Consider the following 27,901-nt stretch of genomic DNA (forward strand, 5'->3'; position numbering starts at 1 on the left):
CCGGTGCATGAATTTAAGTGCATTGCTCTGTCCTACTTACATTTGAAAACCAGAGCTCAGCCACCGCCTTCTCCCCACTGTGCCCTGCCCAAAATGCTCAGCAGGAGCAGAGGCATTTGTCCTGTCTCTCCAGAGGTCCCCCAGGACTGGAGGAAGCCTCAGCTCTGCCAGTGCTTCCCCTCACACCCAGGCCAGGACCCGACTGCAGGGACGAGGAGTTACGGTTTGGTGACCAGAAGCCACCCAGCTTTGCCTGCTGCCCTCTCCCCGAGGCTGCGGGCAGTCTGGGCCAGGCTCTCCGCCTCCAGCCCCACCGCACCAAAACCAACCCACAGGCTTGCACTGACAGCCCGTCCCAGCACGGGTCCGTGGCAACTCCCCTTTACCTACAGCAACAGTTTTACCATTCATCTATGGAAATTAACTCTTTATATGAGAAAAATTAAGTCCAATGGATGCGATAGTCCGAATACTGATAGCAACAGCAACTCCTCCAGCCATTAACTCCTCAAGCAACTACTGCTAATTTACCAGGGCACAACAGAAAACAGATCCTGGTCTTGGGCTGCTCAGATGAGATGCCCGAACCACTCTGTGCAGGTATCCACTCGCCAGACACCCCTGATCTAAAACACCCTCTAGCCAAGGCCCTGCAACCGAGCCCCACGTTGCAAGCAGGCTGCCTGCTGCCCGCCGCCGCGGGATGCCTCCGGTGTGCCATACACTTCAGTGCCACACTCCCACCGTGCCGGGCAGCACTTTGGCAGGCTCAGCAACAGAGAACATCCCCCAGTGGTCTGCAAGGTTTGTTCTGAGCACTCTCTAATCACAACCACAGGGACAGGGAGAGGAGTTGCCTCATCTGCTGCAAACTCCCTGCACAGAAAGCGACAGGCGCTGGCTGTCAGCTCTTCTGCCTTTTCTTGGCAACTCTGCAGCAATATGCATGACACTTGCCATGCACATGTCAACAGTGTCATGCGTAATGACGTGCAAGCAGAGGACAGGCTGGAAGTGAAAAGCAGCCCGTGGTGCCAGCTGACAGATCTCTGCAAAGCTGGGAGCTGGAGCTCACTGCAGTATTTGCACAGCACACGCTTCCTCCCGAAATACCACCTCCCAGCACAAACGTCAACACAGAAAGATGCTGCAAAGAAACAAACAAGCAAACAGCAACCCACTGCAGCGCATCACCCCCTTCTGAGCAGCTTCTCTGACTTGCAAACCCAGAGGATCCAGCCCTGCTCTTGCACCAGCACCATCTGGGAAGCCTGTTGGCCCCTGCAAGACTTTTATCTGCCTTCTGTCCTGATATGTAGGTTAATATGGGAACATCAAGTGCCTCGTGCTCTGTGATGTGTCTGGGGCAAAGCCATCGTGTCCATCACGGAGCCAGCTGAATCGTGGGACCAGATGCTCCAAGGTCTGTACATGCCAAAAGAAGATCTTTGTGCACAGCTGCCCTCGGGAACAGCACCCTACCTGCCTTGCCCAGGATCAGGAAAGAAATCTGGCATGAGAGGAAAATGAACCTGGAGTTTCTCCAGACCCAGACCTGTACTTTAATTGCTCTCTTCTGCAGTCACAACCATTGGAGACACTTCCAGAGCCACCCACAGAAGCAATAATTTGATTGCATGGAGATGGATACATCAAGAAAGGGCTTCCTTTTGCCTCTTTTGCCTTATTTTCCCCACCAGGAAACTGAAAATAAAGACATGCCCTAATGCCCTGAGGACATCTCCTGAACTTCAGTTCAGGATCTGAAAATAACCCCATGAAAAGACAGCTCCCAGTCCCCAGATTGTAAAACAAGCTCACTGTAATCTAGGACAGGGCTTGGGGATTCAGTAACGTCTGTATTTAATGCAGACAGCAGGAATAACACTGAAACCAGGCATGCTCCAGTCAGGCTTCGGGAGCATCATCTAAGGAGCTCCCAAGCCCCGAAACACACCGGAGTCGCCGGCACAACATGCGTTGCTCCAAGCACTGAACGCCTCCATCCCACGAGCCCAGGGCCAGCTGAGCTCTGCAAAGTGCCCCGGCGAGCAGCAGGCAGGCGGGACACAGCCGCCTTACAAGAGCAAGCTCAAAGCTGTTGAGAAAATAAAAGCCTCCAAGGGCGATGAACGTTCCCGTTGCAAAGAGCTGCCCGAGCAGGCAGGGGACGGCGCCGTAAGCCTTCACGAAGCCAAGTTACACGAGCCACTCGCCGAACAGCTGGCTGCAACAGGTGATAGCCTGACACAGGGCCAGCCGGGGATGCTCGGGACGGCGGGAGAAAGGAGCTGCCATTTTTAGCCTGGCATAAAAGTGTGAAGATTAATGCTCTGTGTACATATCAAAGGAGCGGCCTGAACAGATCATTTACTGTATTGACAGCCACTGGAACGCACTCAGTCTGGTAAGGATGCTGACGCCGACTGCAGAATCCTCTGTGGGTTATCTATAATGCAGTACATACCATCCCGCCTGCCGAGAGAGCCACCGCGCTGCCGGCGTGCAGGGGACAGTGGCCACCCAAGCTGGGCAAGTCGGCACCAATGCGTGCGTGCAGCCTCTGCCTTCTCACTGCGGCATCTCGTGGAAAAGGGGAGAAGCTGATGCTCAGAGATGGGGGACGAGTGACTTTCCCCTTCCACACAGCCGCCTGCCAAACACTGCTGGTCCCTCCAAAACCTGAGTGTGTGTTTCATCCCCCAGGTCCTGGCTCTGCACAGACCCCGGTGATGCAGAGATCACAGGCAGCTTCCTGGGGCCGCTGATGATAACAGCACCGCCGCCACAAAAGCTCCATGTTCAGCTTCTCCTGACACTGCGTCGTTAAACGGAGTTTGCTCTGGTTTAACAGCAACTGGAATTTACAGTTCCTTTCATTTACTCACCACATCACTGATGATGAAGATCAAGTTAATTAAGATACAAAGATCTAACAGCACGCTCCACATGCTCGCTGGCGCTCAGTTAAAAGGTTTGAAAGATGCCAACGTAGCGATGACAGGTGCCTCCCCCCATCTGGAAACACACGTCTCAGGGAGGGCTGGTAAATGCTGCAGCACTCGGCTACCGCAGCACTGCGCTGCCTGCACAGCTCCCATCCACTGCAGCTTGCTTCCACTGCTAATCATTAGTCCTACAAGGAAGGAGCATTACTATGACATGTATCTCCTTAAGACCGCCGCTAAACTTTACTTTTGGAGTTTTCTGTTCATGGGCAGGACCCTGTGTCCCCACACTGATCCAGCAGCATGGGCTGGGAGGAGTTAACTCAGACATGGGGATGCCAGGACACGTTCATGCCATTTTGACACCATTTCAAATATCAGCAGAGGAGGTCAGAAATGAAGAAACTGCCCAAAGAAGGCACCTGGTGAAGAACTAACCCCAAGCCTGTTGTTCGTAGATCAGGGAAAACGAAAACGGAGACATCTCAAATGGTGTGCAGCCCACCGAGCCCCTCGGCATGGAACCTCCAAGGCCAACAGAGCCATGGAGGAGAAACGGGCGTCACCTGGATGGATGAGAAAAGGGCATCCCCTGCAGCCTCTCTGGGCAATGCCCACGCCTGGGGGATGCTGTGCTCCTCCATCCCAGGAAGATAAATGCTGCCCTCGAGACCTCACCCACAGCTTACGCACACGCAGTGATGGCCAGGCTCAGAGAGGCTGAAACCTGACGCAGGATACCTATCAGAAAACAAAACTTGCGGGTTTGCATCTGGCTCCTTCTTCATCTTCTTCTGCATCTTCTGCCAGTTTGCTGCTGACATGAATTTTATAACTTCAGCTAAGCCTGATTTGCACTGGTGGGAGATGAGACTCCAGGGCCAGCTCTGCACCTCTGCAGGGGCAGCAGCGCCCATCGTTGGGACACTTTGCCCTGTCCCGTGGCTTTCAGCTGTGGCTCGAGCAGTGCTGACACGTGCTGCCCAACAGCACCTCGAAAATAACTGCAAAACTATTTTTTTATACAACGAGCAGCCTGTATAACCCTACAAAGTCTTGCTGGAAGCCTGGTCCAGACTGAACCCCTGACTCGTCCACAGCACTTAGTTAAACACGAGGGTTTTATGGCTTGCAAATAATTCAGCAAGCTGCACAAGAGGCTGTGCCTGCTCCTATGAGCATCCCTCTCGCCCCGAGGGGTGCAGGAGGCTGCCAGATGCTGGGGCTCACACAGGGCACCCCGAGCCTCTGGGAACACCAAGCAGGATGCGACGCCTGGAGGTGCACAGCCTCCCGTCAATTTCTGGATTTGCTTTAGTGCATAAAATCATGTTCCTAAAAATCAACCCATTCCTGCCTGACACATGCTAACACACCTGCAAAGAGCTTCTCGGTGTTCAGATACAAAGATCAAGGACTGCAGAGACAGTTGCCTTGAGCTAGGAGAAACAGTGGAAGAAAAAGATCCTACAATTTAATACAAGACAGCAATTCTTTGGAAAAACCCATGCCCTGATTTACAGCAAAACAGAAACCAGACCATGCTGTGCACCCCTCCTCATCTACAATAAGATCAAGAAAACTTGAGCTTGAAAAGCTGTAAGGTTTGTGCTGCCCAGACACACTGGGGTGGAGATGCAGCTAGAAAAAGGGAACAAACCGCGGAGGCCGCCCTCGCCAGCATCTCCTGCCCATCTCTTGCTGGGCTCTGAGAGCTGGGGCTGGCAGGGACATCATCAGGGTTTTGATTCTGCACAGGAACAGGGTTTAATCCCCTTGGAAACATCCACATTTTCCAAATAGCTGCTCAGTGGAAAAAGAAAAAACCCAGGCTGGGTGATGAGGATGTCTGCACACACGTCACCAACTCACATCAATCTGGGGTGAATTCTGCATTATGTACTAATACACTTCACATCCCAGGTTCAGGCGCCAGTGATCCCATAGGCATCAATCCCTCCTTCTTATTTCTAGCCTTGTGTTCTAGTTTTCCTCTCCTATTCCAGCCCCAGGCATGGATGCAGGACTTCCTACCTGCTTCAGGATGGCAAGCCACCGCCTGCGGTGCGGGACGTGGGCGATAAGCGATGCCCACTGCGGGCAGCAGGCGCCCAGAAGAGTCTGGCAATATCAGGTACAGGCTCAAGGCGACGGTTTTCTGAAGACTGGTGAAAATACTTGTTCCTCACCCTTGGCGAGAGCCAGCAGCATGGCCACGCTGTGCCCTGGCATCTGCCTCAGCTTGGGAGAGCGCCTGCACCCCCTCCTGCTGATGGCATCACTGCGGCTGCCCAGGCGCTGCATTGATTTTTCCTTTCTTGGAGAGAAAGCAAGAGTCAAGCTCTTAATTACCTCAATTACCAGTTTTTCCGTTTCCCTTTATCCATAGCGAAGGGCTTCTGTTGGCTTGTTTAGAAAACTTCCTCCTTTTTAAAAAAGCGGAACTAGTCAGGTAAAGAGCAAAAGCGGTGCTAGGAAATTCCTCACCGGGGCATTTGTGAGGCTGGGATCTCATCAGCCCGGCTGATGTGCTGCCCTGACATCTCCATCGGGGCCAACCCCTGCCCGAGCAGATCTCCACAGCACAAGAGGAATTTCATACGTCTTGGAGGGTTTTTCCCATTCCCTCTATGTTTTGATGCTTTAGTTATTCATCCCTAGACTCGGTTCAAAGAGGGAGAGACACGGTCACCCCAGGCTGTATCAGCCCTGGCATGTTCCAAACAAATGTTGACAGTGACACACGAGCATCCCTGCAGTCAGGGCATGTGCAGGGCATGACCAACCAACGCTACGAAACCAGGGCTGCAGGAAAAGCAAGAACATGCTCCAAAAAGCCCCAAACCATCCCTCTTAACCTAAAGCAGAGCGAAGGAGTTCTTAGGTAGCCAGCAACATGTTATAAAGCAGATGGAACAGGCAAGATCCTGAGCTTCCAAGGCTCTGTGACGTGCTGGGGGTGTTGAGAGAAGAAAAAGTTACCACACGTGACCCGAGTTGGGGATGGAAAGTGTCATGAGGCTGGGGTGACCAACAGAGAAAGTCTCAACTGCACCAAACTGGGCAGGTGGCAGAGGATAAATAATGCCATGGTAGGAAACGAGAACTCTACAGAAACAAATGGCACGGCCTGAAAGTTCATTAGTACAACACAGGTGCATTGCAGAGAATCATTACCCTATTACAGCAACACAATCATCTTCATCTCAAAAAATATCTTTTGAAAATCCAAGCAGAAACTTCTCAGCTGGACCCTGCAGTTTTACTCGGGTGAAAAGCCTGCTTTCACTGAAAGTAAGAAAGAAACGCTGCGCTGCTGAAGGGCACAGCCAGAACCATGCTCCCTGGATGATGCTCTTCTTGGAAAAAACCCACGGTCCTGGGCAACAGCTTCTCGGGGGTGCCACCCAACAGATCAGAGAGCCACGAGGTGCCCTGGCCCTCCGCCCTGCAAATGCTCTTCACCACCATCCCTCCCACACCCCTCCAAGGGACTCCCAAAGCCCTGCTGGTCCCTCCAGCCCCTCCGGCAGAGGATGCAGTGCTGGGAAGGGATGGACCTACCTGCATGTGAGCACCGTCACGGAGCACCCAAACACAGCAGACCCACCACCACAAGGTAAGTCACTTCTTGCTGATCCACAGCAAGTGGCTGGGGGCTTGGGTTGCCCTCCTTAAGCCAGAGCATGGCAGCAAGGCGGCTTCCCAGCAGCAACTCGCTGCCACCCCAAGGACCCAGGACAAGGGCAGTGTGTGTCCTCACTGTGCACTGCACCACTGAGATGCCTCATTCTCCAAGCAGGGCTCTGATGATGGGGCCACACGCCTTGCCATCGCAGCTCTGGCGCTGGCTGGTGATGTGCCACCACTGAGATGCTGCGGCTCCCCCTGCACCACTGCAGCAAAGCCTCCACCAACTGCCAAACCATTTGCAGAAGCTCAATTACGCCGGAGGAGCATTTACTCCTTTATTTATCCAGCCAGCCAGAGACATGGCATTTTAAAAAAAATATCTCTATCAATCAAGGGCTTATTTAAACGAAGGGTTGGAAAGTGGAATCAGCCTGAAAAGCACAACAAACCTGAGGCCATTAGTCTGAAAGTGGGTCTCAAGGGCACTTGAGGAAAAAGAGTAAGTGGACCCCAACACTCTTGAGAATCACAACTATCCCTGGAGAAGATTACGTGGTAATAAAATATACTCAGAAAATTCCCATGGTTAATCATCTCTGTAAACTGAATGCTTCACTTGGCTGAAGGGAGAAGGCATTTCTTTTCTATATGCTTCCTTTTAATACACTAGATAGAAATAATTAATCCTGCGTAGTGTTTCTCTTCTGAAAATAATTCTGTAATGAAGGCTTTAGTCAGGCATCTTTTCTTTACCTACATTCCAGTCTAAATTAATCTTGTCCAGTGTCCATAAATACATCAGCTTAGGAAAGTCAGTGGAAAGATAACTGCCAGAAAACTCCAGCGGATCCTGATACTGTTCTTACTGCCAGCTCACAGGGGAATTCTCCTGTGGCACACGACAACTTTAAAAAGGCAATTTAGAAGCATGATTTTCATTTTCTGTTTATTAAATTAGTATCTAGCAGGCCATTTGGACCACATGCCCAATCTTCTTATGAACTTAAGCTAACAGATTTTATAGATGCTAGTAGAGGTTATAGATGCTATTGCTTCCTGATAGCAGAGCAGAATTTAAGATGTTAGAAAAAGAGCATGGTGCCACAAGGGCAAAGGCTGGGGCTGCAGACAGTGGTGGACAGTCACAGTAATGAGCTGCTACCCACACACAAGATTCTGTGACCCTCAGGTCAGATTTACTGACCATGTTACGCCTACTTATTCCATTTTTATGGTTTCTAGTAAAATCTGTAAAACCGTAAGCCAAAAACTATACTTCCAAATCTGGGTTTAAAGAGGAAAGGGAATGCCAAGAAAATATTAAATGGGTTAGGTTTTAATTTAACAGGCCTGATGTTTAGACCTGCAGGCAAGCTGGCTGGATGAACCTAAAAGCACCTTTAGGATCCACATCTTGGTGGCAAGGGTACCTGTGCACTTCACCTCACCCCTCCTAGACTGAAGACGCTCCAGGCAACATTGGTGACATCCCCAGTCACCAGCACAGGGTGCTCGAGAGCTCAGAGTCCTGTGGGCACCCTGCTGTCACCCCGGCACAAGCCACTGGCAGGAGATCTGAAACCAGAGCCCCTGGATCCTGTGGCAAGGATCACTGGGACCCAGCGTCTGCCAAGGCGTCCTCTTGCACGACGGAGCAGAGAAAGAGCTGGAGGCAGCTGGTCCCGGAGAGGACAGCATCTCGACAGGCCACCATCACCAAACCCTTTTATTCTAAAACAAACAAGAACCTCAACAGAATTAAATCCCCGTTTTTAGCTGGCACTGCTGGGACCACTTTGTGCAGAAAAGTAAGAATTTGCAGTATTTCCTTACTGGCTGTTGAAGCCAAAACCCCTCAAGATTTGGCAGCAGCTTCTGCAAATCCACAAAAATTCTTATGCACGTAAGAGCGCAGCCACAGGGCTCTGCCCGGGGGTCAAAGGTGGGTCTGCGAAGGGGAACCTGTGGTGGCTGTCCAGTCTGGTGGCCCAGTCTGCCACCCGCTTCATGCCATCCATAGGCTATCCTCATGCCAGGGGCTGCAACAAGCACATTTCTAGCAAAAAAGCTGATGGAGGTCACACACCACCAACCCTTCCCATGTACATCTGTGCTCCAGCAAGCTCCTGATGGGTGTGCGGATGGCTGGGCTGGCACTACCCTCTGGTATAACCTAAATCTTCAGTAAAATGCCTGTCCCAAAAATCTACGCAGGCTGTAAACGCTTGGTTCAGCCCTGAAGCTCTCATTTGGCTTCTTGCTGCTGTTCCCCAGAACAACCAAAGCAGCTGGATTTGGCCCCAGGAGGATCCACCAAGCTCCTGTAACAGGAGCACCCCTGCCCAGAAGGCACACCCTGTCTCTGCGGACAGCGGTGGCCAACGCTCGGCCCTGTGAAGGTCCCTTTGTGCTACCCCAGTGGCACCGGGGATGCTCAGGAAGGGGTTAACGCTGCTTGCAGCAGTGTCCTGCCCTCCGGGTACCAGCAGCCAGTGAGTGTGTCTCCGGGTGACGTAATGCTGGTGGCTGCGCAGGCTGCACACCCCATCCCTCCTGCGCTGGAGACGAGTCAGGGACCCCGGGATGCTTCAGGGACCCCGGGATGGTCGGGGACCCCAGCATCCTCTGCCAGGCAGGGACCAGCCCAGCACAGCGCAGCTTAGCTACAGCCACCATCCCTTTAGCTGTTTCTTTCCCGGACACTCAGCACTATCCAGTGAATATCTGAAACGATCATTAACAGCCCCAGCGGTGGGAAGCGCACAGCCACCCGCACCACGCAGCTCGGCAGGATGCAGCCCTGGCACAGCCCTGGCACAGCCCTGCCGCCCGCCGCTGCTGGCACCGTACCCACCTCTCGCTGGGAAACTCCTTTTGGCTCCGGGACCATTCAGGGTCTCACTGTTTGGGTCTGGAAATCCCCCAGGACAATCCCATTTCTGTGCAAAATGTGAAGGATGAGGTAGGGTGGTCCCTTCATGTGCTGCTGGGAGTTTAAGATTCTGGAAGGTTCTGGAAGTTTTACAGAAATGCAGCTGAAGCTCCAAATTGCAATTAACAGGTGCAAATAAGAAAAATGCTCTGTTTTCTCCTCTCCATCTAAAATCTCCTCCAGTAACAGCCTGTAACCAGAGCGGGTCCTTCCAGGCTTCTGGAATAATGTAATCCTCTAAGGAGAAAGTGATTCACTCTTCTTTGATGTGATAAGAAGAGGAAAACAAGTGAACAGGAGGCACTAAACAGCCATCTTGTGAAACCCAGACAGCTTTTCCAATTTCATTTCTGAGCTGTTTATCACCATATAAAAAGCCTGATACTCAGCAGACGAGAGAAAGACCAGAGTGTTGATGTCCCTGTCTTTCTCAGGTTTATATTCCAGCCTAAATCTCACTGAGATTTAGCTCAACAAATAAATTATTTAAGTCTCAACTCTGACTCAGTGCCCAGAAAATCATCTCAGTGTAGACCGGAGAAAGGACCTGGTAAAGCAGTGTTCAGGTGCAGCGCTGGGAAGTTGCAGGGCAGCCTCTGCCCTCCCGAGGCGGAGGAGAGGACGGGGTTCATCTGCACAACTTCTGCACAGAAGGAAACCACGGCTGCACGGACAGACAGCAATGGCCAGGCAGTGGTTTACTGATGGGCTGGCTGGAACAACAAAACGCAGATGTTTTTCTGGTTGACTAGACAAAAGCAGCGTCTGGGCTCGAAGCAAAATACACACATAATTTCTGATGCTGCGCAATGATCTTCTTCATATTCCCTTCCCCCTTTTCTCTCTGTGCCATTCAGCCTTAACAGCAGCATCGAAGGCAGCAGGTGGGGACCCTGACCTGCTGCTGGGAGGAGGCACAGCCTGCGCTGCTCTTCTGGCTCCAAAACCCAGCAAAACACGGCAGTCCCTGATCGCCGGGCAGCTGCAGAGGATGCTCAAGCAGCATCTGCTCCCCACGGGCAAGCAGGACAGAGCCAGCACCAGCACCCATGGGTGCTGCTCTCCTCCTCCTCTCAGAGCACCATTAACCTACCTGGTGGCCCTTCAGGGACCCATGTCGCATGCCAACCTTTTCCAAACCCAGCTGGCAGGCTGCTAGTATTCTGCTCATTTCCATTTCAGCAATATATATCTCGGAATTGCTACTAGGGAAGCCAGGGACACTTGAGCGTATGTTTTCTGGATATAAAAAGACAAAAAATGTTGCTTCTTTATGTAACTTAAGCCAAGCTACTAACATTAAAGCATCTGGAATTAATTATCTCAGCCAGATAATGTTTCCACAATTATTTTAGTAACGCAAACAGCTCCACTCAGTATTTGTAGCCACCTCCTAACAGGGACCAGAGACAGAGGCTGTGAGCAACAGCAGCACCTCTGCACCTGCCATAGTCTGAGCAGGGGCTGCGAGCGTGACCCACAGCAGGTCGGGAACCGGCCAACCCCCCCAACCCTGCTGCTCACCGAGCTGAGCATCGGAAAGCTCAAAATGCAGAGGAGGGCACAAAGACGGCTACTGCTGTGCTCAGCATGGTGCCATCACACGGGTCTCCTTACAGGGAAACCAACCCAAGGAAAGCAAAGCTTTGAGGAATTCAAAAAGGCAGCATCCAGCTTTTTCTAATGTGTTTCGAATCACTGCACTAACGCTGAACCCTGAAACACATGAGAACAGTTTTGACGCTGAGTCACTTGAAGCAGTGCACAGCCCATCCCACAAAACCAGGAGGGATATGTCTGCCCCTTGCAGCATCCACGTACCGCTATGCAGCTACGCTTGTTCCGGTGCATCTTCCAGATCTTCAAGAAAACCCACATACCAGCTCTTCCCCACCTCACCTCACCGAGGTGCTGGGAACACGGTAAAGCTCACTTCCCAGCAACACAGGCTTCACCTAAATTCAACAGGATTATCCACAGCAGCACCCAGGACCCAGCAGCTGCTGGGCTGCCCTGCTCCGCCCACCACTCTGAGGAGCACTTAAAAATAATAGTTTCTTGTATGGTTCGACAGGGACACAAGGTGCACTAAATCACTAAGAAGTGGTTTAATTACTGCTGCGCTTGCAAGCAGCAGCCATCACATCTGCTAGGGTTTGCCCAGCTATACGCTAAATTCATGGTTCTGGATGGAGAGCGGAGGTGATGGAGCGAGATGCGGCGGCTCCCAAGGCGGTACCAAACCAGCGTCCATTCCGAGAGCTGTAAACCTTGTTGTGTAGCAGTGGGAAATCAAGCCCGCTCATTCTATACATTTGCTGCTGAAATACACTTGATTTTCTGTGCGCTTGATCCAGTATAAACCACAGGCATCCACTGGGAGGATTAGCAAACATTCAACGTAAGTCCAAGTGGCTTGGTACTAGGTAAGAACAGGCTGGATTAACACGTTTCCCGTAGCAAACTAATAAAGGTGAGGACTTGCTGAAAGCCCACACAAGAACTTGTCAAGCAGATTGTAAAACAAGTAACAGACAGAATAAATCACACTTACTCCTTTGCAAAGCATTCGCAGGCATTGGGCATGAACTAACGACCCTCTACAGCACTGATGCCACCTTCTGCGCTGCCCAGACCCTCCGCACCACCGAACAGCTGCTGCCACGGAGGCGACTCACCCTGTCCTAAATCAGGTATCTAAAAGACCGGCAGGACAGACCACCCTGCAAAGCACCCGTCCCTCCCCACTGCCTGCAGGGACAGGGCTGCCTGAGCTGATCCGACTGGAAACCTCCCTTTCCCAGCGGCAGAGCTGCAGAGGGAACTCACTGCTGTTACATCACTGGGGTTTTTTTGCTGTCCTGGATCAGTGCCACCGGCCAGCCAGTGCTCACTGCAGCCGGGCGTCACTGCAGGGGTCCCCGGCAGCGCAGAGCGCGCAAGCAGCAAGCCTTCCTCTCCCCACGCTCCCATGTCCCAGGGCTTGTGATCTAAACATTTAGGCCTAAGGTGGTTGGGATTTTTATTTCTTTTGATCAGAGCAGAGCCTCAGATCTTGAAAGGGAAGCGTGCATGTATTTCTGAAGCATACCAGAATCCCGGCATATTTAAGGGCAGGCAGCCACAGAGCAGGGATAACTGACCCAAGAAATAGCCCTTTGTAAAATCACCAGCATGCCATCTGCAAGCTCCAAACTCACACGTTTTTCATGATGAGCTGGAAGGAAGGGAAAAAAAAAACCCAACAACAAAGAGGGGAAAAAAAAAAAGAGCAGGATCATGTCAAAAAAAAAAAAAAAAAGCTCTGCTCCAGAAGATACACAAACTGCTGCAGAATCCTGCCTGCCCCTTCTGCAGCAAAGCCCAAGGGAAGCTGCTGATGAGTCAACAGCCAGCCTGCGTCGCCGACCGAGGGAAGGGAGTCCAATCTCAACGCTCAAGAACAAAGTGTGCTGGTTCATACAGTACATGCTGAGAACGACGCTTTGGAAAGCCCTCCCCGGGCTGGGAGCCGCGCTGCTGCAGGGATACAGCCTGGCCGTCATCCAGGGCTCCCGCTGCACACGGAGCGAGAGGCAGAGGGAAAGGGGCAGCCCGGGCATGGCTGGGACGTTTTGCATCGTGCCACCCTCAGTGCCACCGTGCTCCACGCCGCGGCAGAGATTGCTCCCGGCATTACCTTCTCCCTTTGCTGGAACCGCTCCCTCCCTGCGCTGGGTGTTCTGGATGCGGCATCCAGCCCCGCCAGGATAAGCCAAGGTGCCCACTGACCAAGAGCAGAAGGGAAGGGCAGGGGTATGCCCCAGTCCTACACCCATTACTGGTGCACCAGTTAATTCTTCTCCCCACCCCAGCACACACCTCTCCAACACTGCTCCCTGCAAGGAGACTGGCTCTGTGTGCCTCCTCTTGCCCCCTTTTGCAGTGATGTTGGTATCGCAAAACCGTGACGTGAACAGCCTGCCAACAACTCTACACCCCCCTGAAGAACTGCTGGACCTCCTGGAGGTGTTGGGGCAACTCCTCAGGGGACTGGAGTCCACTAGAGAGCAACACAGCTCCAAGGAGATGAGCACCGGGCAGCTGGACATCACGATGCTCAGGGCGCAGCCAGCCCCGCACCAGCTCAACACATGCCCGGCAGCACAGCGAGGAGCTGCTTTACCTGCGCGTGGGGCTGTTGGGAGCAGCAGGGCCAGAGGGGACCCGAGGGAGGAGGACAGGACAGTGACACAAACACCATACCGACACGGCAGACAGCATCTGTGCTGGTGCCACCGTCATCACCGAGTTGGTACTCGCAGAGGTTGTGCCTTCCTGTTGCCACAGCACTTTCTGTTTTCTGTTAAAACAGGGCCACAGCAATGATGCAAGTATAGATCTGCAACGCCAAGAATATCTGGGAAGCCTGCCAGCAAGAAGCAGCCTTCCTGCTCGTCCTCCTGCTGTGTGCAAATTCACAGGAAACAGAATCTACAGCACATACTAATGTGGCTTAATGCAAGATCCAAGAGCCACCTCTAGATCCTGCCTGGGGAAGGAGCCACATGCCAAAAATGTTAAATCATTAAATAAAGGAGGAATTAAAACCCGTACAGGCGCACAAAATCCTACATAGGTGCCGCGGCTTTACGGCATGATGCTCTGCTGAGCGAGCTCAGCGTGCTGCTGCGTACGGCCCCGGCATCACTGCCAGTGGGTAGGGACGAGCCCAGGTCACATCCCTGCACAGCCGCTCTGCAGAAAGGGCTTCACAGCCTCCTACAAGCACCCACAGCAAACCAGCAAGGCCCACTTTCCTCTTGGGTTTATCACAGTGTGACGCTGGAAAGACAAACCTCATCTAAAGCTTCTCCTTCCTATTTACAAGAGCGGTGGCACCGCAGCCCCAGTGCTCCAGAACTGTTGTGGTATCTCTTCATCTTGCTTAATCCTTAAACTTAAACCATGCTGAGATGGTCCAACATTGCGTCAAGCACCCAGCTGTGCCCCCACACCAGACTGGGACCTCACACCTTGCTCTACCACTGAGCCACAGTAGAAATGCCCGTGCCTCAGTTTACCCAACTGTAATATAACGTTAGAGCTCACACGGGGGCTGTAAGGCTCATCTCTGGTTCTGGAAAGGCAGTGGAGACCTTCTGGCTACAGGCTCTAGCGGAAGTGGGATGTAGTGTCATCACTGGGATGCAGCGTCATCGCCACCCACGTCCCAGGGCGGGTGACCGGGGGATGCAGCGGCAGGATGCCTGCTGCTCCCTGCCTGGCGAAAGGGAAACTCGCCTCCACTCTTCATCCCCTGCTCCCATCCGACCCCAAGCGGCTTTTCTCGCCAGGCTGGAGCCCTTCAAGCTTTGGGCAATTCTCAGGTGCGTCACCGTATAAAATAAACCCCTTCTCAGCAGCGATGAGCTGGAAATGATTGTGAGAGGGAAGAGCAGATCTCCTGCGCCGCCTGATAGCCTGGCATGCGGGTGGCCATCGGCAGCATCCGTGCCTCCCGGGACACCAAGCCAAGAGATGCTGCACCTCTTCCCCCACCGCTTCCCTTGCGACTGCACTGCCATTTGTGCTAACCTTAAAAGGACCCTCAAGTTTAAGGTGGCTCGTACTGGAGGCATTTTGAGACGGCTGCTTTCTGGGGAAAGCATTCCTTAAAACACAGTGCTTTCCTTCTGCCTCACCCCCGGCTTTTGACATTTTAGAGCTCCAGAAAAATAAAATGTATCAAAAAATCTAATTTCCAGCTTTGGAGGCACAAAACCTCAAGGCAGGGTGCAGGTAGGCAGAGCTGGTTTCCAGGAGCCCAGGCGGGAGATGAAAGGAGCAGCGGCGGCTGCGTACAAGGTGCCTCTTGGGGGGCAAGAGCCACCCCCGAGGTGGGATGTGACTCTTGCACCCTCCGTGGCAAAATCTGCTCGCTGCCAACCACCCAGCCCAGGAAACGACCAAACTGGGGGTCCCAGGGTGGTGGGCTGAGGGTTATTCTGCAGGCAGTGCTTGCCTGCTGTCCAGCTCCCGGGCCCCCCTCCCCGCCTCCCTCTAGGAATTTCCCATGGAAATGGCCATCCGGAGCGACAACTGGATTACCACCGGCACCCTGCTGCCACAAACCTAAGGGCAGGATACTCTGTCTCACCCTTGTGCTGCACCTTTGAGATGGGGGGGAAAAGCAAAATGCTGCCCCGACAGCGAGGAATAGCGGCAGCTGCTGGGCTCCACATTTCCCAGTCTACAAAAAGTATCACTGTTGGGATTTTTTTCAGCAATTTGGATTGGCCGTATCTGATGCAGGGAGGACCCGTTGGGTTTATGTGAAATTTTTTGAATAGGGAAAAAGAAAAGTTTGGAAGCCAAAGGGGACAGTGGTGCAGCGGCTGTGGGGCAGCAGCTCAGCGGGACCAGCGAGGTACCCACGTGCTGCTGGGATGGAGCCAGGGGCAAATTAAAGCAATTAGACTGGGGAGGTAAATGGAGTTGTAAGGCCTTTTAAGGCTGTTCTCTTTAGGCAGATGAAATAATAGTCATCTCTTGTGAAAAAATAATGACATTTCTCCAAAAGAGGGCAAGTCGTCTAGCACTGGAGATGCAAAAGGGACTGCAGCCTTCATCTGTCCTTGGCAGTCTGAACGCTGCTCTCCATGAGAGCGCTTCGACTCTCACATCAGCGACCCAAGCGGGACAGCACTGAGGGCAGGGACGCTATCAGAGGGAGAACTGCTCGGGAGGAGCACACCCACCTCTGCCGTGCCTTCTGGTGTGCGTGTGGAGAGATGCTGTCCTGATGTAAAAAAAACTGGCAGTGTCACCGCCTGTCCCCCTGAGACATGCATCATGGCCACAAACCAGGTGCAACCATTAAGGCTGCTGTAAAATGAGCTCTTCATTCCACTCACATCGCACTAGCGAAGGAGCAATATCCTGAGCAGGCTTCAGTCCGAGGACAAAGCCATTGGCGCTACGCTTGCTGTCTTGCCAGCGAAGAGACACAGCGCAGGACAGACAGACAGAGCAACAAGAGAGGAAAGACTTCCGAGGAAGCTAAGGCTGTGAATAAGTAGCATGATCCCGCAGCAGTCCAGGAGGAGCAGCCTGGGATGAGCGGGGCATGCTGCAACCCAGAGGGACTGCAGAAATCCACCTGGGATTAGCCGAGAGGGATGGAGCTACTAGCCAGCATCTCCGAGAGGTCACAGAGAACGGGTCAGATTTCCCAAGACCAGAAGATGACGCATGTTATCTGCCCTTAAAAATAAAACTCAGGGAAAACCACTGAAACACATCAATAAGCCATCTAGATGAATGCAGGCAGAAAATAACATGGGACAGGAACTGTCTGACACGGGCTGGGACCTCTGTGGTGGGTGGAAAGGAGCAGATGGGACCCATCTCGACATAGCAAGGCTTCCACGCTACCTAGCAGGAGATGCTCCCCGGTGTCCGTGGGCTCTGCTGAGACCCCTGCGGGGCCAGGCTGCCTCCCGCAGCACGGGGGACGCCTGCTCAGTCTGCTGAGTCGAACTCTGATAAATGGGAAGTCACAACCTCTTTGGAGAGCAAGGTTTGAACTCAAAATGGTGTCGGGGAATTGAAGACAGAGCTGGAACTATTGCAAGAGGCAATCTGGCAAGGACTAGGGAACAGTGCCCAGCTCAAAAATAATCAAATGAGTAAAATAACCCCAAGAATTAGGAAATTCTTCACAGGAGAATCTGACAGCAGAAGTGAAACCCAAACTCAAGGGGAGGGGGCAGCACCAGGCTGGGGGGGGAGGTTCTGATGTCCCCTCCGAAGTTTGTAGGCATGTCCCTGTGGTGACATGGGTGAAACCAGGGGAAGCCTGTTAGACGGCCACAAAAACATTCACAACTGCAGCAAACACAGCCTTTGATGGAAGCTTAAAACAAATGGATCTGCTTAGTCTCAGGAGAGAGGACCGAGAGGAGACACAACAGTGGCCCCCAAAAATGGCGGGGGAAACGGGAAACGGCTGGTGCCAGAGCTGGACAGAGTGGGAAGGATGGCCTGCACCAGGCTCCGCCTGAGGAGCACCCCTGCACGGGAACACGTGGCACAGACAGAGCTGCCCCAGGACCCCCAAAAACAAGCGCCTGGAGAAGAGCAGGGGGCGCGTCTGCAGCCTGCCCCGCGCGCCCGCAGCCCCCGGCTCGGGGGGCTGGGACGCAGAACCCCGGCCGAGCGCCGCGGAGCCAAGCCGTGCCCTGCAGCCCACTGCTCCGGCTGCCTTGACACGGGCACCGCCAGCGCCGAGCTATCACTTTTCAGCTGGAAATAGCACCGGCATGAGCCCTCAGTCGGGGAGCAGAGCACTTGTGAGTCCAGACTGCGGTTAGCTGTCAAAGACAACTAAAAAAAGATATTCTGCACATAGAGGGTTTTTTTCCCCTTTTTTTTTTTGGCGTTTTTGTGCTGGGGTTTTTTTTCTTCCAAGGATTAAATCAACTCAACGGCCCCCTTTACAACTTCCCTTTTGATGTGTTCAGACTCATTAAAGTTTCATTTCTTTCTCTGCTGTCCCCGGGGGAGGAAGGGGAGTGTACACAAAAGTTTACTTCAGAAGCGGGGTCGGCAGCTGCAGCAGCAGCTGCTGTTGCTGTGGGACAAGCGGAGCCTCGCCGGCCCCCGCGTCGTGCCCAAATCCCTCGGCAAAACACATCCCCCCGCAGCCGCCCCGCTCCCACCGTGGCCCCAGCACCATGCCGGCACAACGCTCCCGCCACTGTTTTTGCAGGATGCGTGCCCGGGGTCACACGCCACCAAGGGAGCACGCCCGAGCCGCGAAGCTCCTGCAAACCCCACGAGCTTTCGGGTCCGACCCTGCAATTTTTGGGTCCGACCCTGCAATTTTCTGGGTCCCTTCCCAAGCTCCAAGTTCCCCCCACCGGCAGCACCAGCTTTTCCCCCACGGCATCGGCCGCTGCCCGGGGATAATCCCCTGCACACAGCGAATGGGCAGCAGCTCCCCCACGTTATTTTTTGCTTGAGCAGCTGTTTAAGTGTCTATTTTAAAACTCAGTTCCCTATTTTAAAACAGCTAATGAGACACTGATCTAGGCCAATAGACGTCGTCTCTACAAGGTCTGGGAGATGCCTGTTTATTCGCTGGGCTCCCTTTCCCAAGCCCCAAATCTCAGCATGCCCATCACGTTTCCAATATACACAAACAGCTTACATGGTAAAGAGGGAAGTTTTTAATTTAAGGGCCAGCTCCCGCACTCCTGCCATGAAATACCAGTGGTACAGCCACGCGCTTCTAGGCAGAGATGCACCAACCCGCCAGGCAGAGCCTGACATTCCAGGTGGTTTTCAGCTGGTATTTTTTTTATCTTCCCTTTGACTTCTATCAGGTCTTTTTTTAAATTCCCCAACTAAGAGCAAACAAGGAGCTGGCCTGCCTGGCACAGCTCCTTGCTGCCGCCCGAGAAAAGCTGGGCACACAGAGAGGGACTTTAAGAAAGCAGCTGCCCATGGCAGGGTGCATCCCCTTCCCGTGCTCTCTGAGATGATGTGGACCCCAGCGAGGCCGAGGGGACCCCACAGAGGGGACGCCGCTCGCTTACCTGACCACGGGCTCGGGGATGGCCTCGGCACTCGCTGGCACCTGGACGCCCTTCTCCCACTCCTGCCTCCAGGGATCGGCCAGGACGTAGTACTCGTCAGGGCTCAGCTGGAAGGAGTCGGGGATCTTCATGGCCGTTATCAGATCCGTACGGAAAACCTGCACCGGAAAAAAATAAATAAATTCATCCAACAGGCAGAGTGAAGGGGTCTGGCACAGCCTGGGGGCACGAGCACCCAGGGGTGTGCCCTGGGTAAACGGTCCCCAAGGGAGAGCGCAGCAGGTGCCTCTGTCCCCAGTGGTATGGCATCAGGGCATTGTTTAATGTCACCTACAGGGTGAGGGGTGTGCAGGAGAGCACGACGTGCAGGTAGGGGCTCCCCTGCTTGGCCACGCAGCGCCAGGAGCCCCGGCCCTAGCAGCTACAGCCCCTCTGAGGTCCCTGAGACAGGGCAGACATGAAATCCAGCTGCAGGGTGCAAGCTCGGCCAGGACACGGGCTGAAAATTGGTATTAAACTAAAGAAACAGGCTGCTTTCTCTTAGGGGATGGATGTTTTCAGCACAGCCAATATGTACTCCAAATGCCAAGGGATGTATAGCGCTGGGCTTCTCCACATTCAACCTTACCAGGGCAAATGATGGTCTTGACATGAATGAAGCTGTGCGAAACACAAGCCATCTCATTGCCCCGAGCACCTTCATGTCCCCATCACACCACCTCACTGCCTTGAGCGGGGACAGCCAAGTGCTGAGGGTACCCACCAGGCCTTGATGGCTCCACTGGTGACTGCACACCCAGAAGCAAAATAAAGTCAGGCTGGGTTATGTTAGAGCTGGAAAACCCCAACTAAAAGATGATCTAGGTGCCTGCTTACACACCCACAGCCAAACACACGGAGATTTTTCCTGACTCAATAAACCTCCTGTGAGATCACCCTGAACCCCTCCTCTATGAAAATCCTCCAGCCCCGCGGACAGTGAATGGGCTCGTCCTCCATCTCACTTCTGGCCCTGCAGAGTTTTCCTCCAGTATACTACGATGAAAAACTCATTCCAAAAAATTCCCTCACGGTAAATAAGGTTTTCCTTCCAGAGGGTTGCCTGACAGCAATGATTCGAGCAATCCTGCCTCTTGCAGCACAAAAATAACTTGTAAATGAAAATGGATGATTTCTCCTCTCTACCATCTGCTATTAGCTGAAATAATAACTGGCGGTGCCAGCAATCATGCCTGGACACCATCTCACTCCATCCACTCCATCCCCGTTACTCCTGCGAGGCAGGGATGGATCAGGTGTGTTCTTCAGACACCGTTTAATCTGTTCGCAAAGTCTATTCTCCAAATGAGTATTGCTTTGTCAGAACGATATGGTTTTACATTTTCGATACAAAGATAACACGCTTTGCGGAGTATCTGGGAAGCCAAATCAGCCGAGATGCAGGAAACTAGACATTAACTAAGACCGCTGAGACCAGTATTTAGGTCAGTTTGTTTAATCCTCAGAGTCTCAGCTGCTAACCCAATTAGAGTTAAATACAATACAAACAACCTTTTCTATGTTGGGACCTCTTTGAATTTTACCGGTACCTTCCTCCTGATGATGCATCTGCTTGCAGACATTTCTGATTACGTCTATATAAACCTGATTTGAGTTGGCCAGACATAGTCTCAGCGCATCCCTCAACAAACATAATTAACAGCCTACATATTACAGTCAGAATTAAGCTCAGTTTGAGAAAGATCAGGTTCCTTGAAGTCTCTGTGTGCTACAAATGCATGGTTAGAGATGCCACAGTAACCTTTTAATATGCTGCGAGTGTGAGAAATCTAAAAAAAAAAAAAGATGTTAATTAAACATGAGAAGGGATATGCGAAATAGCATAGTCCTTCCAGTGCTGTGTCTCTGCATATCAAAATAAGTGAAGTAACGCTGCTGCGGCTTGTTTTCTAAAACACGGTGTAGAAATACACGTTCTTGACACACCGGCACTGCCAGGGTCACAACTTGAGCAACGGCATCTCTGCAACCCAGTTCAAGATGAGGACAATGAAAGCCCGAGCGTGCCTCCCCACCTCAGACCTCTCTGCTTTGGTGGACGAGATGCTCCCCCGTGCCTGGACCACATGTGGTGAGGGCAGCACCCGGGGCCAGTGCCAGCTCCGTGCTCCAGCCACCAGCCCTGGGGCAGGAGCGTTGCAGCACTTCGACACTGCTCGGTTTGCACAAGTGTTACAGAAAACACCTGCTTTGGAGACGCTCGCCCTCGGGGTCTGTGGGCAAGGCCAGGTAGGAATGGTTTCCAAAGGTGCTGGCACCCAGCTGGTTTTCAAAACTCCTCAGGCTGCACCCTGCTGACAAGTAAGTGCCCTCTACCTCCCTCACCACCCACTCAGTCAGCTCCTGAGGACACCCCCCTCAGCTCTGCGGGGTGCAGGAGCATTGCATCCCTCTTTCATGGCATGCAGGAACACCCAGCTGCTCCGGACAGGTGCCGGCGCAGTGCTGGCAGCGCAGGCAGGGCCCCGGCAGCAGCGCGGGGCACAGGCACACTCATGCTCCCGCTGCGGGGACACGGCCGGGCAGCCAGAGCAGAAGCAGCGATGGGGGACGTGGCACTGCCCTTTCCAAGGCAACCAGCCCTCGGAAGGGTCCAGCCATGTCATTAACCTGCCCTGAGAGGTACCCCCCCTCCCTGGGATGCTGGCACCCCCGCAGCAGTGCCCTTTCCAGAGCCTTACCCAAACAAGGATCCCCACTTTCTTTTGCAAAGTCAGCACCAGGTGACAGCTTGAGAGGTGACAGGCCCCATTGCTTCGAGGTAACACCAGATTTATGTCAATCCTGGCCCATCACCTTCCTCCTGCCAATGAAAAGGCAGACGGAGGATCCTGCAGCGCATCAAGCAACCAGCCCAGGGAGGAGCTGGCAGTGCTGCTGGGGAGCCCCGGTGCCCCTCAGGGCTGCCATCCACGGGTAGCAAATCAAACAGCTCCAGCTGATTCTCGTGTCAGAAACTAAGCACATTTTGCTTTGTTTATAGCTATTACTCAGAAAACTTCTTTAGTGCTCCCAGTTGTTTGCTGGGGTCATGGCTTCAGCGGTCCAGGCGCTCCAGCAGCTGGCCGCGCACCCCACGCCACTCACCGCCGCTCTGAACCAGCAGGACCAGCATCATCAATGCTTCGCAACATCCTCAGCAGATGCAAAACCCTCCGGCAAACTGCCGCGCCTACCTCGCAGGCTCTGTGCTGGAAAATGCAGCAATGGGATCAGCCCTCGGTGTAATTTCTCCCCTCTGCATGATGCAGATCCCAGGCTTGTGTTTTCCTGCATTAAGTCTTCCCCAAATTCATCCCTTCTGGCTTTTCAGCTCACATCAGCATAGAAGATTAGTTTTAATTTTAAGCCAAATAAGCACGATTGTATCTATTTCCCTGAAGATGATAAGGCACATCGCAGGCTGGATTTGCAATCTCACTACTTCATTTATTTAGTCCTTCTTGGAAAACAGATAAGCTCGCCCATCCAAAGGCAGCATGCACGCCCGCACTTTATCACAGCAACGCCTCTGTCTTTTCATGAAGAACTGGAAATGCTCAAATTATTAACTATCAAAGCAGAACACTTTAAAAATGATAGAACGGCACAGAAATTGTAAAGGAAAGCAGATCAGTTGTCTGGAAATCTCCCAACAGCTAATACACTCAAATTGTAATCTAAATGTCTTTTTGTTTTGAATTGTCTGGGATTAGGGTTGGGAAAAGACTCAATTATTCTACTCAAACTCTTCTGAATTATTTATGAAAACCAAATAAAGGATAAATTGGGCACTGATGAACTGAGGACCTGGCGGGGAAGAGAAAGTTGGGTACCAGAAAACAAGCAATTCTCCCTCAATAGGAGTGTTTACTCTTTCTCCCCGTCCGCAGGAGCTGACAAATTGTCTCGGTGGCTCAGCTGCCCCGCTCCCCCCGCCAGCACCGCAGCCTGGCCAGGCGCTGCCCTCCCCTCCCAGCCCGGCAGCGGGATCCAGTTTATTGCCTATCGATCTGCCGGCAATGGGGAAGGCCAAACCGAGACGCTCACTTTATTACCTCTGCTCGCTCAGGAACCGCAGGCAGGTTTCAGCAACGCCTGGAGATGCATCGCCCCGATGGCCAGGGGCCAGGCTCGCCCCTTGCTAGCATCAGCTTTGAAGGTGGGGGCAGGGAATGTGAAATTGCAAAATCCCAAGATATTTTTGCCTTCGTATTTCCAAGCAAGAGGGACCGAGAGTCAGGGTCGGAGTGCTTGCGCAGCCTCAGACCCCAGGCAGAAGAAAAGCACATGGAGAAAACCTCCTTCTTGGTCCCTGCTGATCCCACAGCCACGCAGGTGAGCAAAGAAGAGTGTTTCACAGCAGGGCAGGGCGAGGAAAAGGCAAAAAGAAGGGAGGTGCCCAACATTCCCCTGGGAATTGCAGCAGGGAGGCAGACGCAGCTACTCCTGCCAGGGGCTGCAGCTCTTGCTCCCCATCACCAGCCCCGGGCACCCACGGCAGGACCACCCCTGCACCCCACTGCGGGTCCCAGTGCACCCACCACCACCTTCCTGCAGATTACAACACGCAAAATGTGGATATTAGGAGTGAGAAGTAATAAAAACACTCCTGAAGGTACCGTTCCTCGGCACGGCATACCCCACGAGGCAGCAGCGGCAAACCAAGTCCTGTACGAAAGCAGCAATCGATGCAGCAGCTCCCATCGCCTCCTCTGCCGCTGCCACTCCCCAGCCTCACGTCTCCCATCGGCCTCACGTCTTGCTTCCCAGATGGCTTTCCCTGCTCACACCTGTGTCGCTCCTACATGAGGCAGCAGGTTAATTCCCGGTGTGATCACACCGACCTCACGCCATGGAGCAGGCTCTACCAGAGCATCCCAAGGTGGACACTGACCTCCCCCAGCAGCTCAGGCCACCAGCACAGGGGTCCTGCTGCTCCAGCTGTCCCACCAGCCGTCTGGAGAAGCTGTCTGATCACACACACAACCCACCCAGATTTTTTTGTGTAGGAAACAACTTCTAGGCAATTACTGCTCCCTGGACCAAAGAACCACTGGGCAGCCAGACTCGAGCTCACCCCTCCTGTCCCACCACTGCCACCCTGGTCCTGCGGATCCAGCCGCTCTGGGTCAGCTCCACTTCCAAGGTCTGCAAGCCTTTAAGTTACCCTCGGCACTCACACCTCACCGGCCAGGCAAGGCTGGATTACCCAACTCTACTATCTCCCCATCCTTTCAGCCCACCAGTTTGTGGTGTTGGACTGATCACCTCCCCGGGACAGCGTGTCCCAGTGGTCCAGGAATGCGAAAAGTCACTGGGACACCAAAGCCATTACATTCCCCAATGATACATCAGTATTTTTTATTATTTCTGTAATTTGCTGTTGTGAAGCAAAAGCTGTATCAATTTAATCTCTCTCTCAAAAAAAAAAAAAAAAACAAACCAAAAAAAACCCCAGCTAACTAAATAGAACACATCATCAGATTTTCACATCCTAATGCTTTACTTGGGTCCAGCCTGGTGCGGGAAGGATGCTCCTGTGGTTACGGCAGAGACCTGCAAGGCAGGGGCTCGATTCAGCTCCTCTCTGAGCTGCACTGCCTTGAACACCGAACATCGGCCGCTCCGCCTTGCCGAGGGTCTGCTGCCTCACCCTTCGGATGCAGCCCTGCAGCCGCTCCCTGCACCCTGAGGCAGCTGCGAGGCACCTCTGGGAGCTCTCACATGGACCAGCACCAATTCACCGAACATCTGGACAACCTCAGAGAGAAACACTGGCCCCTGGGAGGAGACGCCCCGGCACACAGTGCCTTGCCATGACGGCAAGAGCGATGGGCATGCCATGGAGCATCACAAACGCTGCGCTCCCATCCCTCCCTGAGCAAAGGGCTCTCAGGCTGTGCCGCTCTGCAGCAGCGTTCCTGTTCCTCCTCCTCCTCCGCCTCTCCCCGCAGCCGACCAGCCCCTCTCCCAGCCTCTCCCCCTCTCTGTGCAATCCTCCTTATCGGTTCCCTCCAGGTTCTTTGACTCACTCACAAACCCCTCTAATAAAGTGGCCGGGCGATCTCACCGCCATTCAGCTCCCGCTTTACATGCTCCGTCAAGGACTCTGCTTTTCAAGTGACTGCGCCGCGGGTCTGAGCCCGCCACTTACCCCCCCAGCCCCACACACCGACCCAAAACCACCGAACTTGGATCCCGTGGCGATGACTTTTCGCTCCTACGAAACCAGCTCCTGGGTGAGAGCCAAAAAGCTGTATCTGTTTTGGGCTTTAAATCAAAACGAATAGAAACACTCGTCTAGCGCTGGTTTTAATTAGCTTTTCAAACAGCAGCCGGCCCAGGGATTGCCACAGAGGATCCGGCACAGACGCTCGCACCTGGCGAGGCCTCGGCATCGCCCAACGGGGGTGCTCATCGGGGCTGCGGGCCCCAGGCGCCTGCTGCAACCCAGCCCAGGTGAACACCAGCTCGGAAGGAACCAGACAGCTCAGGCAAACACAGATGGGCTCCAGCAGGCCGGGTCCCCACGCACCCAGCGTTCCGAGCCAGCGGGAATTGTGTTACACATTTTCCCCTGCATCCGCACCCAGCTGACCTTGGAGCTCTCAGACCTTCCTCCTGGGGCAGAGGGACAAGCTCCGTCCCGCCTCCCAGTCCCGGGATGGGATGCACTTTTTCTTACACGCAGTAACAGCTGTACCCCTGGAAAGTTTTAGCAGAAAAAAAACCCTTCGCAAAGCACTCCACACTGCAAAGCACCGGTATGAAACAGAAGAGAAATGAAGCTCATCGTTCAAAACTAAGCGCATGCTGGGAAGCACAACGTGCTCACTGGGAAAGGGTGGACAGGAGCGATGGGAAGGGACTGGCCACAGCCTGCATCTGAAATCACACATTTGCATCTGTCCCCTCCTATGACCCAACAAATCTGCAATCCTTCCCCGATGCCCTCACACCCGCAGCAGCGATGCGGGACCTCGCACAGACGACCTCTCCGTAGCGCAGGCAACACTGAAGGACGGGCAGCAGCAGGTCACCGCACCAAGGCTGCGGGAGTGCTTTTTGACACCAAGATAACAGGTTTTCTTTAGATTTTAGCCCAACACACCTTTTTTCCCTGCCTGGCTGCAGTCCTGGCAGCCATGTCCCATGTACCCCCCTGGCCATAACCCCCTTGCTCCATTCACACCCGGACCAGGGGTCTCCGACTGCCTTGGCTGCATGGCTCCCCCCTCATTTCCAGCCACTGCTATTAGCCCTTCGCTCTCTCAAGCATAAAATTGTTTGTTGTAGCTCATGAGTCACAAGGATTTTTAGAGAAAGAGAAAACAACGGGAACAATGGGAGCCCTGGGAATACTTTTTGGTTGTACAAACTGTCTTCATATCAGCTTGAGCCGGCACCTCCATGGGTGCAGCCCTTGGCTGCCCAGCCCCACTCCCCTCCACCCCCCCCCCAGCCCTATTTCCCTGCCATTATATCACCTTTTTCTAGCCCCTTCTGAAACGAGACGAGCGGTGACATTCGGTAGCAAGGCTCTGAAACTCGGCAATGCCTAGTGTGCATTTGTAAGCAGTGACATTATCTGCCTGTGGGGAAAAAAATACTTACTCTTATGTTCATTTGGGAGCCAGCCTGCTATCTCTTCATCTAGTCTTGTTTCCTCTTGAAATGCTGAATGTTAAAGATTCAATGAACAACAGAATTTAAAATAGGAACAAGAAGCATTTTTGTCTGGCCCTTCTCAGCCTTCAGAAGACAATAGTATTAATCTGTTATCCCCATGTCAGCTTGGGAAAAGTGACAAAGCCACTGCAGTCAAACCTTTCAACAGAGACGGATTTTCTCCTCATCCAGCCCAGTAAAAGCATGTCCAGTCTTGCCTGGCCATACTCATAAAAGCCTTTCTTCGAGCACCGAGAGCCCAAGGACTAAATTCGCATTGCACTGGCCATTATATACCTATCACAGGGAAAAAAACAGGATCTAATGCACCAAGAATGACTTTTTAGAAGGGAAACGACAAGCGTGTTTGTTAAAAGGGTTAAATCCCTACAAAGAGATATAAAAAGACATCTTTCAAAACTCGGAAGTAGTATCTAAACAAGGCAAGCGGAAAATAATGTAAATTGTATAAATTTGTGGTTTCCCCTTCATCTTGAACCCTGCCTGCAGCTGCGGTGCCCTCACCTCCAGAAGGTCCAGCCCGAAGGAGAAGGGCGATGAGGATGTCCGGGGAGACGAGCAGCACCCGCAGGAGAGCCGAGACTGCGCAGGGCTCCTCAGCTCAGCAAAGGGATGGCTGCAGGGGTGTGAGGCAGGTGGTTTGCACAAAAAAAGCAGGGTTTCTCCCCTGGCCCAGCAATATACTCCAGCAGCACAAGTCCCTGCAGGGTCGTGTTTTGGATCCTAAGAGCTAATGACTAACACAGCGGCCACGGCAGTGACTCAGAGGCAGCATCCGAGGGAGTCCCCGGGCCGCTGATGGCTGGGAGCTGGCAGATAGAACCGGTGACTATCATTACACACTTGCCTTGTTCTTCTGTTCTCTCCTCAGACACTGACAACTGTTCGCTGTCAGGAACAGGAGAGAGGGCTTGATGACTGCAGTCTAACCAGCGAGGCTTGTGCTCAGATCCCCAGCAGCCCTATAGCCGGGGGCAGGATTGCACTAATGTGCCACTAAAAGAAGCAGAAACCTGTACTCAGGCACATCCTATCCCCGCTGCAGACTCAGCATCCAAGACAGGCAGGACCTGAGC

At 53.1% G+C, this 27,901-nt stretch overlaps 1 protein-coding gene across 4 annotated transcripts in view; it reads right to left on the reverse strand.

Moving 5' to 3' along the window:
- JADE2 (jade family PHD finger 2) overlaps positions 1–27,901 on the reverse strand; it is an 84,114-nt gene that overhangs the window by 41,867 nt on the left and 14,346 nt on the right. For all 4 annotated transcript variants that reach the window (XM_080400433.1, XM_080400435.1, XM_080400432.1 and 1 more), the window contains exon 4: positions 19,095–19,252. In XM_080400433.1, coding sequence (XP_080256559.1) covers positions 19,095–19,252 — 158 coding nt within the window. The remainder of the gene's footprint in view (positions 1–19,094; positions 19,253–27,901) is intronic.

The sequence above is a fragment of the Falco punctatus genome (assembly GCF_963210335.1).
Source record: "Falco punctatus genome assembly, chromosome: 8".
NCBI lineage: Eukaryota > Metazoa > Chordata > Aves > Falconiformes > Falconidae > Falco > Falco punctatus.